Here is an 18,463-nt window from a genome sequence, read left to right on the forward strand (position 1 = left end):
TTGGGCTCCAGGGCCTCTGGAATTCTCTCAACAGCAAGAATAAGGGAGGCCAAACAATATGGGTAGAGGGTCTAGCTGCTCTGTCTTGATGCGGACCCCACCCAGCAACCACAGAGATCTAAAGGGAGGGGTTGAGGGGTGAGGATCCCTGCTGACCTGGGGTTGGAGAGGGGCGTTTAGGAGCAGGGCAGTCATCTAACCTTTTGCTTAGGTGGGAATTCACTGGCTCATAAAACATGGAGAGTGGCTTTAATCACACCTGGATTCAGGTGCTCTAATTACAATGTTAGGAACTCATCTCCCTGTTTCTGTCCATGTTGGCTTTATTCTCAAGGGGACTTGCCTGAGGTGGCAAGTCTCCCTCTTCCTCCACAGGCAGCTTCAGACTTACATCCTCTTAGCTTGGAACCCCAGAAGAGAGGGCCTTTTCTCTAAGAGTTCCCAAAAATCCCTGCGTTGGTCCCTGCCCTCATTCTTGCAGCCGAGGGGGCCAGATGTCCTGACTGGGCAGATGTCCTGTCTGGTCAGGCCCAGCACGGGGGTGGAGACAACCCTGCTCTCACCAACCACAGAATGGAAGGCAGGAGGGGTCGGTTCCCACCAGGAAATCATGGGGATGCTTAAGAAGGGGTAGCTAGTGCAGGGCGGATTCCAAACCTTGGGATGTAGTGATGGGGTGCAGCTGAGTGTTCAACCACCCAAGGGCCGGCCCCTTCCAGATTCCCTTAGCTAGGAGTTTCACCCCAATTAATGAAGGCTGTCTGTGGGAAGTCTCTTGTCGGTGGAGGCATGCTTTCGTCAGAGTGCAGTTTCATGTTATGAGAGCAATGCCAGATGTGCCAGTTGCAGGACAACTAGTAAGTATATTTAATCAGGGGAGCCTCCCTGATGGCTCAGCAGCTAAAGAAACTGCCTGCGATGCAGGAGACCTGGGTTCGATCCCTGGGTTGGGAAGATCCCCTCCAGGAGGAAATGGCAACCCACTCCAGTATTCTTGCCTGGAAAATCCCATGGACAGAGAAGCCTGGTGGGCTACAGTCCATGGGGTCACAAAGAGTTGGACAACAAGAGTGACTGAGCACATATTTAATCAGAACAAAATTCTCCCCTCAAAGATAGGAAGAAGTCATAATCCCGTCTAGAGAGAACTGCCATTAACATTTGGGAGTACATTATTGTGTATTTTTTCTTTTCTATTTTCTCAAAAATATATTAATTCAGATTGTATGAACTGTTGTGGTTTTTTTTTTACTTTAAAAATGATTTTACTGAGATGAAATTGATAATTAATGAACTGCACATAATTAAACCGCACAACTGAGCTTTGACACATGCATACAGTCACAACCAAGGTGACTAGCATGCCCGTCAGCCCAGAAGCGGGGCGGCCCTTTGTGGCCAATGGGCCCTCACTGTTCCTCCACCGGCCCTGCGTGTTCTCCAGGTAACCGCTGACCTGCTTCCTGTCACTATCACACTATTTTGGGAGTGTGGCTCCTTGCACTTAGTGTAACTATTGGCTTCCTTCACTCAGGATAAGTATTTTGAGATTCATTTGTTGAATGTATCAATTGTCCATCCCTTTTGGTTGCTGAGTAGTATTTCATCATGTGAATATATCACAGTTTGTCCAAACTGAATAATGAACATTAGAGTCATTTCCAGTTTTTGCTGTAAAGTAAAGCTGATATAAACTTTCGTGTAGAATCTCTGTATAAACTTAGGCTTTCATTTGTAGGTGGTGAAATACCTAGGAAAGCACTGGTTGGATCATATAGCCACTAGTCTATATAGCCACTAAATAGCCCTAAATAGCCACTAGTCCACTTCTATCTCTATAGATTTCCCTATTCTAGACTTTTATGTGGTTGGAATCATATAAGTGTATGTTTACATTTTTAAGGAATTATCAAAGTGTTTTCAAAGTGTTTGCCCCATTTTAAATTCCTACCAGCTGTGTGAGTAAATTCCAGTTATTCTATGTCATCACCCGCACTTTGTATGGTCAACCTTTTAAACGTGAGCCATTCTGGTAGGTGTATGACAGCATTTATTGTGGTTTTAATTTGTATTTCCCTAAAGACTAATGACGGAGAAGGCAATGGCACCCCACTCCAGTACTCTTGCCTGGAAAATCCCATGGACGGAGGAGCCTGGTAGGCTGCAGTCCATGGGGTCGCACAGAGTCGGACACAACTGAGCGACTTCACTTTCACTTTTCACTTTCATGTGTTGGAGAAGGAAATGGCAACCCACTCCAGTGTTCTTGCCTGGAGAATCCCAGGGACAGGGAAGCCTGATGGGCTGCTGTCTATGGGGTCACACAGAGTCGGACACGACTGAGGTGACTTACCAGCAATGACTAATGATGTTTTATGCCTATTTGCCGTCTGAATATCTTCTTTGGTGAAGTGTTTATTCAAATATTTTGGCAATTTTTTAATTAGGTTGTTTGTTTTCTTATTGTTGAGTTGTAAAAGTTGAGTATTTATTGGGTATAATCTTACATTCAGTCAAAAGCTCCTTAGTTAATACACAATCACTGACATCAGCTTCTTATATCTCCTTCCAGAAATGTTCTAATATATCACTCACAAATTCAGGTTTAATATTCAGTGTGGATGCAGCAATATCTGCCAGCATCCATGCTAACTGGATGGTACCCTCAGTTCAGTCGCTCAGTCGTGTCCGACTCTTTCTGACCCCATGGATTGCAGCATGCCAGGCTCCTCTGTCCTCCACTGTCTCCTGGAGTTTGCTCAAATTCATGTCCATTAAGTAGGTGATCCTATCTAACTATCTCATCTTCTGCCACCCTCTTCTCCTTTTGCTCTAATCCTTCCGAGCATCAGGGTCTTTTCCAATGAGTTGACTGTTCACATCAGGTGGTCCAAGTATTGGAACTTCAGCCTCAGCAACAGTCCTTCCGATGACTATTCAGGATTGATTTCCTTTAGGATTGACTGGTTTGATCTCCTTGCAGCCCAAGGAACTCTCAAGAGTCTTCCCCAGCACCACAATTTTATCTGCTCTATCAATTGCTAAATATTTTAAATATTGTCCCTGTACTCAAGTATATGTGTGTGTCTGTGTGTGTGTGTATATGTACATGTGTGTATATAAAATTATACAAGTGGAAGAATCCTATGCACGGTTTTGCACCTACATCAGTATCTCTTAGGATCCTTCCATTTCAGTTTTCATAGAGCTGCCGCATTCTTTCAAATGGCTCTGTGGCACACCATTGTGGGGACACCCTGTAAATGATTTACTCTGTTCTCTGTTAATGGACTTTGAGATTTTATTTGGTACATCATTTTTTGTGATTGCATCGTACTCCGTGACACAGTTAATCCATCCCATAGTTCAAAGGGTATCTCAGCTACTTTCCCCCTGCAATAGAGCTTGGTTAATATTTTTATTAACATCCGTCCTTTTTTAAAATCCTCCATTTTTGTTAGCATACACCCTTTCTTCCTGGCTAGGCTGTGTCATCAGGCTGTTGGCCAGCACTGGGGCTTGTGAGCACTCACCATCCAGCAGATGCCTCTGGGGCTCAAGTCAGGCACCTCATGCATTGACCTTCAGCCTGATGTGTGGAAAGAGATGAAGTTATACTCAAAAGCTCATATGGCAAGTCTTGGCTTTGAAAGTTTTTGGTTTTTTTTACAGCTTTATTTAGATTTAATTCACATGTGGTACAACTGATCACTTAAAGTGAACAATCCAATGGTTTTAGTACCAATATATTCACAGGTATGTGCAAACATCACCACAATTTTAGAACATTTCATCACCTCAACGAGAAACTCGGTACCTGTTGGCAATTACTCCTCCATTCCCCAGTCCCACCCCCAGCCCTAAATAGCCACTAGTCTACTTCCATCTCTATAGATTTTCCTATTCTAGACTTTTATGTGGTTGGAATCATATAAAATGTGGTCTTTGGGGACTGGCTTCCTCCACAGAGCATGATGTTTTTGGTCCGTCTGTGTTATAGTATGTATTATCAGAGCTTCATTCCTTCCGTGGCTGAATAATCTTCCAGTGTATAGACTGACCACATTTTGTTGATGTTTCTTTAAAAAAATTTAAGTTTTTTGGCCATATTGCATGGCATGTGGGATCTTAGTTCCCCAACCAGAAACAAACTCTTGCCCCCTGCACTGGACACGTGGAATCTTAGCCACTGGGCCACCACAAAAGTCCTATCTTTTTGTCTGTTGATGGACATTAGGGTTGTCTCCACTTTTTGGCTATCATGAGTATGTTATGAACATTCATGAAAGAGTTTTTTTCCCTTCTCATTTTAAAAATGTATTGAACAAACATTGGTTATCATGGGTCTTTTTTTTTTAATATATCTCAAAATTTAAAAAAATTTTTTTTTCTAACAGTTTTTGCACGGACACACGTTTTCATTTTTCTTGGAAATGTACCTGAAAGTGGAATTGCTGAGTCAGGGGGTAACTCTAGATTTAACTCTTTAAAGAACTGCCAGACTGCTTTCCAGACAGTTTTTACATTTCCCGGCTCTAAGGTTTCTGATGCTGAACAAGTTCCTAGACTTCTCTGAGGCTCCACGTCTTTCAGCCATAAGAGATTAAAAACTTAGGCTTTGAGGGCGGATAAATTGGAAAAAAAATAGTAATAAGAGGGCACGTTGTAAATTAGAAGTAAATCTAGGGGACAGTTGTTTTGTTTTTAAAACTTTTGCTCAGTCGCTCGTGTCTGTGCGTGCTTGGTTCTGGGGTCGGGGGCTTGCTCTCACGCAAAAACAGTTAACGAGCAAGACACACTGAGGTGTCATTGTCTTCTCTAACCCACTACCGATCAAGTCAGAAGGCCAGCACTGTCTAAAACTCAGGGCCCCTTCCCCAGCCCTCTGCTCAGGGCCAACCCACAGGGACCCCCGAAGGTACAGATGCAGGTGATCAGTGCCCTTCAGTGATGAAGGTCACTCTGAAGGTTGGGGAGCCTGTGGCCGTGTGGAGCCGGGTGGTCTTAGAGCACATGGAGGACAGTCGGACCATCTGGCTGAACGTGCCTCCCGGCTCCTCGCGGCATTTCCAAATGACAAGTGGCTCTATGGTGCAGAAGGCTCTCCCAAAGCCCCAGCGAGTGGCACATGCCCTTGGTCACGTGCCCCACACTGTGTCTACTCTCCGGCCATACCAGCTGGTGTTTGATTGGGCACTTCCCCAGGAGAGCCTAGAAGGCCCCCAACCTCCCCTTCTGGGAGGAAGGCAGAGGAACCCAGAGAGGAACTAGGTGCCGGAGTCACACTCCTTCCCAGCAGAGCTCAGACAGCCCTGCTTCTTGGAATGTGCTTGTCTGCCCTGTTCGGAAAGCTGCTTGCGGGAGAGCCTGTCAGAGATCCTGGGAATTTCTAAAGGTTAGACTGGAAGGAGTTCAGGGCACCAGCCAGAGATGGTCTCTCTGTGCCCAGGAAGTTAATTGGAGTCAATAGATACAACCAACCAATAAAGGATGAAAAAATGCTCTCCCTCAACTGGAAATCCATGATCCACAACTGAAATGAGACATATATGATGTCTTGCCCAGCAGAGTGGCAGCCGTGAAGACCTATGATGACTAGGTCTGGCATCGGGTGGGGAACTGGGGACAAGCACTGCTCATCACCCCAGTCCTGAACCCCTATCCTGAGCTGTGGACTTCAGAAGGCAACAGGCTGTGCCATCCTTGATTTGAAGGAGAAGAACCATCCTGATATCCAGTCCATCCAGAAATCCCAACCGATTTCCCCAAACATCATGGCAAATATACAGTCTTAGACTCCTATCCTCACAACTTATCAGATATTTTGGGATTGTTAGACATTTCAGCATAATATCCAGCATTTAAACAACTGTTTCACACATACAGTGAGTGTGTTTGTGTTCAACGCAAAATAATGCCATAGGGTATCCAGTACAAATGACGCTTCCTGATTTGTTTTTCTTTGTCACTTATGACTTCTCTTCTAGGTTTATTAGGTGATATTATTTCTTCCAAAGCTGTTCTGCTTTTTAAAAAGTCGTTTCCACACAGTTGGATGGGGTGTTGGATATGCTGATGAGTGTGAACTGTGACCCCGCAGCCTTACAACACCACTGCCAGGCTCTCCGTCCTCTCCCTGGGTCCCTGTGCAGCGTTGATGTCGCTCTGGTGCTGTGTGCAGGTTCATCACAGCCAGTTTCCACTTAACTAGTAAGCTTGGAGAGAGCGTTTTTGCACACCGCCATAGGGAATCTGCAGACAGGGAGTGACAGTGGCCACCCTCCTTCTCTAGGCGAGGATTAACTGATTCAGCCTCTGAGAAAGGCACTCTCAGCCCCAGGACCCTGCTCCTGCTGCCTCCTGACTCTGCTTCTCTGGAAAGGCTTTGTCTTTCAGCCTCTTCACAGCAGGATCCATGCCTACTCGCTGCTCTGGGACTTAAGAGGACAGAGGGAACTCTGTCTGACATATTTAGTAAGAAAGATACCATGATGCATGAGACAAAAAACTGGAAACCTCAAAGCCGTTTTCAAAGGGGACTTGCTTTCGGCCGACCCTTTCCTGCCTTTTCCCACTGCCCTGATCTGACCTGGGCCGCCTGATTGCAATAACTTTCTGGATGGTTCCCTCCCCAGGCTCTGAGGGACTGGCTTATTTAGGGTCAAGAAACAGAGCACATTCCAAGAATGTGAAGGAAAAGGGAGAGAAAGGATGGACCAATGGGTTGGGTGAGGTCATGGAGGAGTTGAGCGGAGAGGGGGCACCTTGGAAAGGGGGTTCAGATTCAGCCCTAAGAGTACATATGCGTGGGGACATCTGCTGTGTCTGGTTTCCCTTTCTTGAGGGGACCAGGTCTCCTGCTGAGAGTAGAGGGTCTGAAGTGGGGGCAGGGATGCTGAGAAGACAGATAAGACAGGAACTCACAGAGTGGTGGGAAGGATGACTGCTGGTGTTGAAAGATCACAGAGGTGCTTGGGAGCTTTGATTCAGGAAAACACGGTGTAATCCCTGTTAAAGATATTTGCAAATTTCCTGACAAGCCTCCTGTCATAAGGTGGAGTCTAAGTCCTCTCCCCTTGAATATAGGCTGACTTCCGTGACTTTTGCTTCTGTGACTGCAGGGGAAGTGTTACTGTGTGACATCGGAGACAAGGTCATCAGGCAACATCGCATCCTTCTGGCTCTCTCTTGGAACACTCCCCCTTGGAACACAGCCACCATGCTGTAGAGAAGCCCAGGCCACACGAGGAGCCCACTTGCTGGTGTTCCAGCCCAGCTGAGGTCTCAGCAACAGCCAGCCTTAAATGCCAGACGTGCGAGTGGGGAAACTTTCAAAATGATTCCAGCATCAGCCATCATCTGATGTCAAATGTACGTGAGAAACTGAGAAGTGTCTAGCTGAGCCTGGACAAGCCCCAGAACCACGAGAGAAAATAACAACGCATGAATGAGTGTTGTTAGTTTTTGCCACTATGTTTGGCACATTTGTTACACGGCAATAGGTACCTGGTGCCTGCTGCCAGCGTGGGCTCCGAGCATGAGTTCCTTTTGTTGATTTTGTGCTTACTGAAGGAGATCATTGATTTTTTTTTCTGATGTTACAAGTCATACAGGCTTACTGAGAAAATTGGGAAAACACTGACAAATTCTACAGAAGGAAAAAAAATTATTGGGAAACCTCTTACCCAGAGATAATTGCTGGCACGTAAAAGGCACTCAATGAATATTTGCTGAGTAAGTGAATGAACCTGATGGTTTCACCCACCTCCATTCTTTTGGGGGCATTTAGATGGTTTTCAGGTTTTTCGAGTGGTAGGGTCTGGACTTCTAAAGTTCTCATGCTGAGCAAAGTGGGATCGGGGCAAGCCATTCTTTTTTTTTTTTCATTCATTTTTTATTTTTATTTTTTAACTTTACAATATTGTATTGGTTTTGCCATATATCAAAATGAATCCGCCACAGGTATACCTGTGTTCCCCATCCTGAACCCTCCTCCCTCCTCCCTCCCCATACCAGCCCTCTGTGTAGTCCCAGTGCACCAGCCCCAAGCATCCAGTATCGTGCATCGAACCTGGACTGGCGACTCGTTTCATATATGATCTTATACATGTTTCAATGCCATTCTCCCAAATCATCCCACCCTCTCCCTCTCCCACAGAGTCCAAAAGACTGTTCTATACATCAGTGTCTCTTTTGCTGTCTCGTATACAGGGTTATTGTTACCATCTTTCTAAATTCCATATATATGCATTAGTATACTGTATTGGTGTTTTTCTTTCTGGCTTACTTCACTCTGTATAATAGGCTCCAGTTTCATCCACCTCATTAGAACTCATTCAAATGTATTCTTTTTAATGGCTGAGTAATACTCCATTGTGTATATGTACCACAGCTTTCTTATCCATTCATCTGCTGATGGACATCTAGGTTGCTTCTATGTCCTGGCTATTATAAACAGTGCTGCGATGAACATTGGGGTACACGTGTCTCTTTCAATTCTGGTTTCCTCAGTGTGTATGCCCAGCAGTGGGATTACTGGATCATAAGGCAGTTCTATTTCCAGTTTTTTAAGGAATCTCCACACTGTTCTCCATAGTGGCTGTACTAGTTTGCATTCCCACCAACAGTGTAAGAGGGTTCCCTTTTCTCCACACCCTCTCCAGCATTTATTGCTTGTAGACTTTTGGATCACAGCCAATCTGACTGGCGTGAAATGGTACCTCATAGTGGTTTTGATTTGCATTTCTCTGATAATGAGTGATGTTGAGCATCTTTTCATGTGTTTGTTAGCCATCTGTATGTCTTCTTTGGAGAAATGTCTATTTAGTTCTTTGGCCCATTTTTTGATTGGGTCGTTTATTTTTCTGGAGTTGAGCTATAGGAGTTGCTTGTATATTTTTGAGATTAGTTGTTTGTCAGTTGCTTCATTTGCTATTATTTTCTCCCATTCTGAAGGCTGTCTTTTCACCTTGCTTATAGTTTCCTTTGTTGTGCAAAAGCTTTTAACTTTAATTAGGCCCCGCTTGTTTATTTTTGCTTTTATTTCCAATATTCTGGGAGGTGGGTCATAGAGGATCCTGCTGTGATGTATGGGGGCAAGCCATTCTAAGGGCTACTCCTCCACATGTATCTTTCCCAGGTAGCAGAGCGTTTCATGGGCTCCTCACCTCCCTCCCACCTGGGGCGCTGACTCACCGCAGGTCAGAAAAGACATCTCAGACATCATCTTTCTGGAAAACGGATTTACTCAGGAAGGTGAGCTTTCAAGGCTAATATTTACATCCATCTTTCAGCCCTGCTGCTCATGTTACTCCACACCACGCTGACTTCAAACATTTCTATCCAGCAAGTTATAGGCGTCACCCTCAGCTCTTCTCAGGAACAAAAGTGGTTGTGTAATCCCAAGGCCTGTGTGGAATGTGGCAGCAGCTGAAACCAAATTATTAACCATTTTCCAAACCAAAATCCTGGAAAGCAATAGCAGAGATACTTTTGAGTGGATAACGTTAGTGATCCAGAATTTTCTCAATCCTCTGACCCAAATACATCCAGTCCCTTCTGATTTGAAAGTCTTTACTGACATGGTTAATGTTTTTCCTTATGTACTTTAACATACTCAAAATTGTTTCCTTTGCTAGTTTTTTTGCTGTGATGTAAAACAGGTGTGAGCAGAGTCAAGGTGGGGGAGGGGGGCTCCCTGGCTATCCAGAAGTCCTTCCCCCCTTTCTTTAGGGGTAGGGGGAGTGGGTCTAGCTGAGCAAGAGGAGGTTATTTGGTTGTGGTAGGAGATGGTCTGGGAGAATTCCCTTTCCCCTTGGGCAGGGGAGGAGCTCCTCCTCCCTCTGACCTCAGGGTTGAAAGGCAAACGCTCTGTGGTGATATCCTGTGTGTCTGCCTGCCCTGCGCCCAGTCCCCTTCTTCTGGGATTTTCCTCTGTGGAACCACTCTTGCCCACTCTCAGTCTTGGTCAGGGTGGCACTCACCTAAGCCCCTATGCCAGAGTTGCACAATTGGGGTCATAGTGATTGGCTCACATAACCAAAGCCAGGCCACCAAGCATCAGCCCTGGGATGTTTGCTGGAATTCTCTAGATAGAAGCATTCCCTTCATCTGGGATCAATAAACTTGAAGGAGGGGATTTTGAAGTTATAGGCTGACTGTCTTTGGGGGCAGTCTATTCAAAAGGAGAGCTGAAGGACAGAGGGATAGCATCCTGTTGGTATCATTTGAGTCCCTGGATCCAGACAATCCTGAAACCAGGTGTATCTCTGGTTTCCCTAGGTAGGTCAGCCAAAAATTAGCTTCTTCTACTTTGGGTTTCTGTTACTTGCACTCCAAGTGTCCTTAATGATACAGCCCCTAGGTATTGGAAGTGGGTGAAATTAAGAGGATGAGATTGGCAGGCCACCCTGGAGAAGGAAATGGTAACTTGTCCTGGAAAATTCCACGGACAGAGGCACCTGGTGGGCTACAGTCCATGGGGTCACAGAGAGTAGGACATGACTGAGCCCACACACATGCACACACATTGGCAGGCCAGTGCCCTCCCCAGCAGGGCTTTCAGAGAAGAGCAGTGTGGCCGTAGAGCAAAAATTCTCCCTGCAAACGCCCCAGGTCCCATTGCAGCCCCTCGATGGCCTTTGCAGCTTACTTTCCCTTTTATCACCAGTTGTTCCATTGACCATGAACTGGTCTCACCCAGAGCTGGGATTAGCATTACCCCAAAGCCTGCGATTTGGCTCTTCTTGAAATTCAGCCCAATCCTCAGCTTCATCACAGGGCTCTGGCCCAAGACCAAACCAGAAGGTTGCGGAAGGTAGGTGAGGGATGCCTGCTTAAATAGGACAGTCACAGAGGATGCAGAAGCTGGGTGTCAAAGCCTTTGTCAACCCCAGGGTTGCCAATTTTGGTTGCAACTTTATCCCCACCTGGAAGCCTCCCCACCCTCCCTGGCCTCTAGTGCCAAAGCCAGAAACCAAACCCGTTTCCTATATCCTTTTTTTTCAGCCATGTAGCATGTGGAATCTTATCTCCCAGACCAGTGATCAAGCCCATGAAGTGGAAGCATGGAGTCTTAACCACTGGACCACCAGGGAAGTCCCTTTCTCGTGTCTTCAGCTCTTCTCCCTGGTCGGTCACAGAGGCCCCCACTTCTACATGCAGCCTCATGCCAGTTCAGGCCTCCCCATCTCCTGCTTGAATCACTCCAGCAGCTTCTGATTGATCCCAATCAGTCTTTCCTCATTAAATCAGTGCTAGGCATCAGCCCCTCTTTCAGAAGCTCATGCCATACCCTCCTTGAATCCCTCTGTGCTCCTACTGCCTGTGGCAGGGGTCATAACACAAATGTCTTTAGGCCAAGCAGGGACCCCGGCTCAGGAATGTCACACGTTCAGGTTTTCCTAGAAAAGCCAGATAGTTGGATTTTTTGAAACTCTTGATTCTTAAATGTTAGCCACTAATTGAGAAGGAAACAAACAGGCAAAAAACCAAAAGATAAACAAAAACACCCTGCATGGATCCTGGAAATTGATGCCATACTCTGGGGCACATGCTGCTCGCTAGGGGTGTCACCTTAGTGATCCAGACAGGGGAGGCTTGTGAAAGGATCAACATGCATTTGGCTAGAGATTTACTGCATCCTTCCTTGGAAAAGGAAAAGAAAAAAAAACATAAAAAGAAATGGCTGGTTCAAATTCCAAATGCTTACCTTATGGATGTAAAATGTCCAGATTCCTGCAAGATCACCATGGTTTTCAGCCATGTTCAGTATTTTCAGTTGTCAGATATGCAGATGACACCACCCTTATGGCAGAAAGTGAAGAGGGACTCAAAAGCCTCTTGATGAAAGTGAAAGTGGAGAGTGAAAAAGTTGGCTTAAAGCTCAACATTCAGAAAACAAAGATCATGGCATCCGGTCCCATCACTTCATGGGAAATAGATGGGGAAATAGTGGAAACAGTGCCAGACTTTATTTTTCGGGGCTCCAAAATCACTACAGATGGTGACTGCAGCCATGAAATTAAAAGACACTTACTCCTTGGAAGGAAAGTTATGATCAGCCTAGATAGCATATTCAAAAGCAGAGACATTACTTTGCCAACAAAGTTTCGTCTAGTCAAGGCTATGGTTTTTCCAGTGGTCATGTATGGATGTGAGAGTTGGACTGTGAAGAAGGCTGAGCGCCGAAGAATTGATGCTTTTGAACTGTGGTGTTGGAGAAGACTCTTGAGAGTCCCTTGGACTGCAAGGAGATCCAACCAGTCCATTCTGAAGGAGATCAGCCCTGGGATTTCTTTGGAAGGAATGATGCTAAAGCTGAAACTCCAATACTTTGGCCACCTCATGTGAAGAGTTGACTCATTGGAAAAGACTCTGATGCTGGGAGGGATTGGGGGCAAGAGGAGAAGGGGACGACAGAGGATGAGATGGCTGGATGGCATCACTGACTCGTTGGACGTGAGTCTGGGTGAACTCCGGGAGTTGGTGATGGACAGGGAGGCCTGGCGTGCTGCGATTCATGGGGTCACAAAGAGTCGGACAGGACTGAGTGACTGATCTGATCTGATACATTGTTTTGCTTGCCGACAGGAAGAAAGGCCAGATTCACAGTAGGGTGTTCTTTTAGAAGAAAGCAACACTGATGATCCACACAACTTCCCCAATTTATATTCCATCACAGAAAGCCTTATCAGTTCAGTAATTCTTGCTACTCTACCAAGATAACATAAGTATGTATTTAATTAACTTTGTAGTTAATTTAGCTATATTTAGATTTTAAGGCATACAACAGCTCTCTCCTATTTTGATGTCAGATTTTCAAAAAAGTTTTGATGACGGGCAAAACAAGAACAAAACCCTGCTCAGGCCAAACAAAACACATCTCTGCACCAGACTGACACACACAGGCCATCATTTTGCAACTCCTGTGCTCGCAGAATAGTCCAAATGTCCTGGGGCATCCTCCCTGGGAGGAGACATCTGAGCTGAACTCTTAGAGTAAATAGCAGTCACCCAGGTGGGCATGGGGTGCCCCACGCAGAAAGAAGAGCTGTTACCATTCCAGGAGGTGCTTCTTAACTTTTGTATCCTGAATTTCATCTGATTCCAAGATGCACATGGCTTGACTGTGAGCATCTCTGAACTCAAGACGTCTTGCAGTCGTGTGTTGTGGTTTAAATGGAAGCACATTTTCTTTCTTTGTGGTACATAAAGCAGTGATCGTCTTACAAACTAGAGCATCTTAGGTTTGATGAGATATGGCAAGTTATTTTCTTTTTTAAACAAAGCAAGGTCCTCATACATTCTGTTCTGTTGCTTCTGCAAATATGAATGAAATACAGCAAAAGCGACGGTTGTGAAAGACCATGGCTTCCGTCTTGGTGGTTCTTTTTCTCTGGCTGACTTTCTTCCTGGGCCCCAGGAGGCCCTGGCCTGTGAGTCAACACAGGGAGCCCAGCTGAGCGTGTGGGCCGGATGGTGGCCCCTGGTGGCCAGGCCTCAATGGGACATCCTGGTCTGAGCTGGATGTTGGGTGCAGCCGAGGAGGTGCTGTCTCCTGGGATGCTGGACTGTAGTCAGCGGCAGAGGGCCGGCTGCATGAGGTGAGAAGGGCCGTGAGTCTGGTGGCGCTGTGTTCTGGGTGCTCAGGTACAGTGGGTGTGGCCACAGTGGGGCCCACAGAGGTGCGAGGGAAGGGTGGAGGCGGGCGTCTGGACAGGCCCAGCCCAGGCTGCGTCTCTACACAGACATTGCTACCACCGTGGCGAACGTGTCCCCTTTAGGGGCAGTGGTACCACTAAGCCTGTGGGGGTCCATTAGGACAGTTCAGGCTTGGCAGAATGGAAAAGAAAACCACATCAGCCACCGGTTTCAACGTCACCGTAAATGGAATGGCGGTACAGTGGCTGTCTCTTCTCTACTTTTTAAATTGGTTATGAGACTAACACAATTATCTCTGACAAAAAGAGCATATTAGTATTCTTTCATATGCAGATTCTATATAGAAGGAGCCCCATCTACAAAATCAGTGTGAAAACAAGATGATTTCTCTTTAGAAAAATGACTACCTAGCTGATGTTTTATTTTTTTTTTTTTTTTTTTTTTTTTTTTTTTTAATTTTATTTTATTTTTAAACTTTACATAACTGTATTAGATTTGCCAAATATCAAAATGAATCCGCCACAGGTATACATGTGTTCCCCATCCTGAACCCTCCTCCCTCCTCCCTCCCCATTCCATCCCTCTGGGTCGTCCCAGTGCACCAGCCCCAAGCATCCAGTATCGTGCATCGAACCTGGACTGGCAACTCATTTCATACATGATATTTACATGTTTCAATGCCATTCTCCCAAATCTTCCCACCCTCTCCCTCTCCCACAGAGTCCATAAGACTGTTCTATACATCAGTGTCTCTTTTGCTGTCTCGTACACAGGGTTATTGTTACCATCTTTCTAAATTCCATATATATGCGTTAGTATACTGTATTGGTGTTTTTCTTTCTGGCTTACTTCACTCTGTATAATAGGCTCCAGTTTCATCCACCTCATTAGAACTGATTCAAATGTATTCTTTTTAATGGCTGAATAATACTCCATTGTGTATATGTACCACAGCTTTCTTATCCATTCATCTGCTGATGGACATCTAGGTTGCTTCCATGTCCTGGCTATTATAAACAGTGCTGCGATGAACATTGGGGTACTCGTGTCTCTTTCCCTTCTGGTTTTCTCAGTGTGTATGCCCAGCAGTGGGATTGCTGGATCATAAGGCATGTCTATTTCCAGTTTTTTAAGGAATCTCCACACTGTTCTCCATATATATGACAAACCCACAGCAAACATTATCCTCAATGGTGAAAAATTGAAAGCATTTCCTCTAAAGTCAGGAACAAGACAAGGGTGCCCACTTTCACCATTACTATTCAACATAGTTTTGGAAGTTTTGGCCACAGCAATCAGAGCAGAAAAAGAAATAAAAGGAATCCAAATTGGAAAAGAAGAAGTAAAGCTCTCACTGTTTGCAGATGACATGATCCTCTACATAGAAAACCCTAAAGACTCCACCAGAAAATTACTAGAACTAATCAATGACTATAGTAAAGTTGCAGGATATAAAATCAACACACAGAAATCCCTTGCATTCCTATACACTAATAATGAGAAAACAGAAAGAGAAATTAAGGAAACAATTCCATTCACCATTGCAACGGAAAGAATAAAATACTTAGGAATATATCTACCTAAAGAATCTAAAGACCTATATATAGAAAACTATAAAACACTGGTGAAAGAAATCAAAGAGGACACTAACAGATGGAGAAATATACCATGTTCATGGATTGGAAGAATCAATATAGTGAAAATGAGTATACTACCCAAAGCAATCTATAGATTCAATGCAATCCCTATCAAGCTACCAACAGCATTCTTCACAGAGCTAGAACAAATAATTTCACAATTTGTATGGAAAAACAAAAAACCTCGAATAGCCAAAGCGATCTTGAGAAAGAAGAATGGAACTGGAGGAATCAACCTACCTGACTTCAGGCTCTACTACAAAGCCACAGTTATCAAGACAGTATGGTACTGGCACAAAGACAGAAATATAGATCAATGGAACAAAATAGAAAGCCCAGAGATAAATCCACGCACATATGGACACCTTATCTTCGACAAAGGAGGCAAGAATATACAATGGATTAAAGACAATCTCTTTAACAAGTGGTGCTGGGAACTCTGGTCAACCACTTGTAAAAAAATGAAACTAGCTGATGTTTTAAAACACAAATTCTAAAGTCTTTGCAGATCATGACATCTTAGCAGCCTTGTTCCAGATAATAGAGAAGCTTAAAACTGAACATTTGTTTGGGTATTTATCTCATAGGAAATGAAAACGTACCCCCATAAAGAAACCTGTAGATGAACGTTTAAATCATCTTTAGTAGCCCCACACTGGAAATAACTCAAATGTCCTTCAACAGGTGAATGGCTAAACAAAATCAGGTTCATCCTTACAATAGAATGAAAAGCGGTAAAAGAAATCAAACTGTTCATAGATGCAACCCCCTGGATGGATCTCAGGAGAATGATGCTGGTCTCAAAGGTTGCCTACTCTGCGAGTCCACGTATATAACATTCTCAAAATGACAAAGCTAGCGAGAGGGAGAACAGATTGGAGGTTGCCAGGGTACGAGGTATGCACACCTGTGATTGTGAAGGGCAGCACGAGGAACGTCCTGTGTGGGGATGCATGTGGTCCGGGTCTTGATTTCAGTGGTGGTGACACCAGTCTGTTCCTGGGATAAAATTACATAGACGCACACACAAAAGCGAACGCATGGAAAAGATTGGCAAGAACAGAATAATAGTTGACAGCATTATACCCGGGTCGGTCTCCTTTGGACAGTGGCTACTGCTGTATAAGCAGGGGTCACCGCTAGGGGAGGCTGGGCGAAGGGGCCACAGAACCCTGAGTCGTTTGTACTATTGTGACTTCCTGTGAGTCTGTAATGATTTCCAAACAGAAAGTTTAAAAAGCCTCTAAACATTAGGAGTTATTGAAGATGAATATAAATAAAGAAAGAAGGCTTCACCCTGGCTGCTGGGGTTCATTTCACTCATACTTCATCACACAGTGGTGTTCAAGGGCAGGAGTTCAAGTGCAGAGTGTATTTAGCTTGTACACTTGTGAATTTGATCTGTCTAATCTCCTTAGAGTTCATTCTTGTCCAGGAGCCCAAGGACCTTCACACAAAATGCCAGGCAATGCAGGCAATTCAGGGTGGCAGGTAGCATGAGCGGACCCCCTTAAAACATCTACATGGTATCAAAATCAAGTTTTGCATCTTTCTTTCTCAGGGTCCGACTTAGAAATTCACTGGAGACCAAGACGCCGTTTACAGCCAGGCAGTGGGGTGGGGGACTCAGAACAAATGAAAATGGCCAACATTTCTTGAGTTCCTGCTGTGTGCCCCTTTCCCAAATAAGGTCACATTCACAGGTTTACAGATTTGAGGTGGATGTATCTTTGAGGGGCCACCATTCAGGGAGACTCAGCTAGCAAGAAGCTGGACTAGGATGTGAACTTATGCTGGTCTGATCATCTAGTCTGGGGGTGGGGGAGTTGGCCTGGCCACCTGGCAACCTCCAGTGCTGAGCCCAGCAGGACCATGTAAACAGTGGGCTCTCAATCACTCTGTGTTGAATGATGGAAAGAACAAATGAATGAATGAAGGGAGTAAGGAAGGAAAGAACTCCCACTTCCAAAGAGCAAGGGCTTTTCCTTCTAGTTTCACTGTCCATCAGGAAAAGGCTGGGCTGAAGCTTGTCAGCTGAAAAGAGAAGTGGCTTTGTCCCTGGACTCTCAGTCCCCTTTGATCCCATGGTCATCACTGGGGACCAGAGGTCACTGGCAGGGACGTGTATTCTTCCTGTTGCTCTTCTCACCTCCTGGCAGTGGCCATGGATCCTTTTAACAGAGTGGCCCTTCCAGGGGTTGCCCCGTCTCCTCCTCTCTGGGTGTGGTGCCCACTCAGGCGGGCCATTCAGCACTCCACTGCCAGCTTCAAAGGCAGCGCTTTCAAGAGCGCAGACAGAGCTCAGCTGTCTGTGCCTGCGAATAGTTATGAGTTTGGGCGGGAACTCTAGAGAATCACAAGCAGCTCCGATTCCTGTGTTTAGGGCCACTCAATCCCCCCGTCCCCTACGCCTTTGAAGCCCCAGCTGGGGATCTGTGCCGCTTCAAGTGGAGCAGAGTTCAAGGAGGGAAGACAGGTGTCTGAGTCGTTAGTGGGGAACGAGGGGCATCACCTCTAGGCTGAGGATCCAGAGCTCCAGGTGGGTTTCTGTGTCCCCTGGGGACTCAGGGCCTCTGGAGGGATAATCCCAGGACCTGTGGCCTCAGTGACACCCTTTGAGGGTCACGGGTCCTTGGGCCCATGCTGGCCAGGGGGTGGCACACTCATGTGAACTGGCACACATTTGGCCAGTTCAAGGAGAGCCCAGAGGGCCAGAGGAGGTGGGTGGAATGCAGTCTGGACCCACACTGTGTCTTGTCTGAATTCTTGACCCATGGAAGAGTTAAATGGTGGTTGTTTGATGCCATTAAGCACAGGATGGCTATCTTCCACAGCAATAGATACCTGGAACGTTATCAATAGTCCGAGGAAGTCAGGGATCTTAACCCCGGTTGCTCTCTCTTGGACAAGGCATGCGGTCAACACACGAGAACAGGTCTGGGGAGGGCGTGGCGTGGGGCAAACACATGGGGCCTTGCAGACAGAATGCTGACACGACGGCCCTGAGTGAGCCCTGAGTGACATGTGGGTTAGACTGATAACACCCTGGTACGTGTGAATGGAGGGTTTTGGGGATGCCCCCAAACTCCATCCAGTGTCGTCTGGGGCAGTCTCAGGGAGGCCTAACTATTGGATGAGACTGGAGTTTTTGAAGTAGAAGCCTC

General features: G+C 45.7%; 1 protein-coding gene across 1 annotated transcript; it reads left to right on the forward strand.

Moving 5' to 3' along the window:
* The first annotated feature begins 11,614 nt into the window (after positions 1 to 11,614).
* LOC129633056 (40S ribosomal protein S27-like) lies at positions 11,615 to 12,644 on the forward strand. The gene is given in 2 exon segments (XM_055554836.1): positions 11,615 to 11,769; positions 12,545 to 12,644. Coding segments are annotated over 2 exon segments (255 nt in total).
* Positions 12,645 to 18,463: the final 5,819 nt, after the last annotated feature.

The sequence above is a fragment of the Bubalus kerabau genome, chromosome 18 (genome assembly GCF_029407905.1).
Source record: "Bubalus kerabau isolate K-KA32 ecotype Philippines breed swamp buffalo chromosome 18, PCC_UOA_SB_1v2, whole genome shotgun sequence".
In the NCBI taxonomy this organism is placed as follows: domain Eukaryota; kingdom Metazoa; phylum Chordata; class Mammalia; order Artiodactyla; family Bovidae; genus Bubalus; species Bubalus kerabau.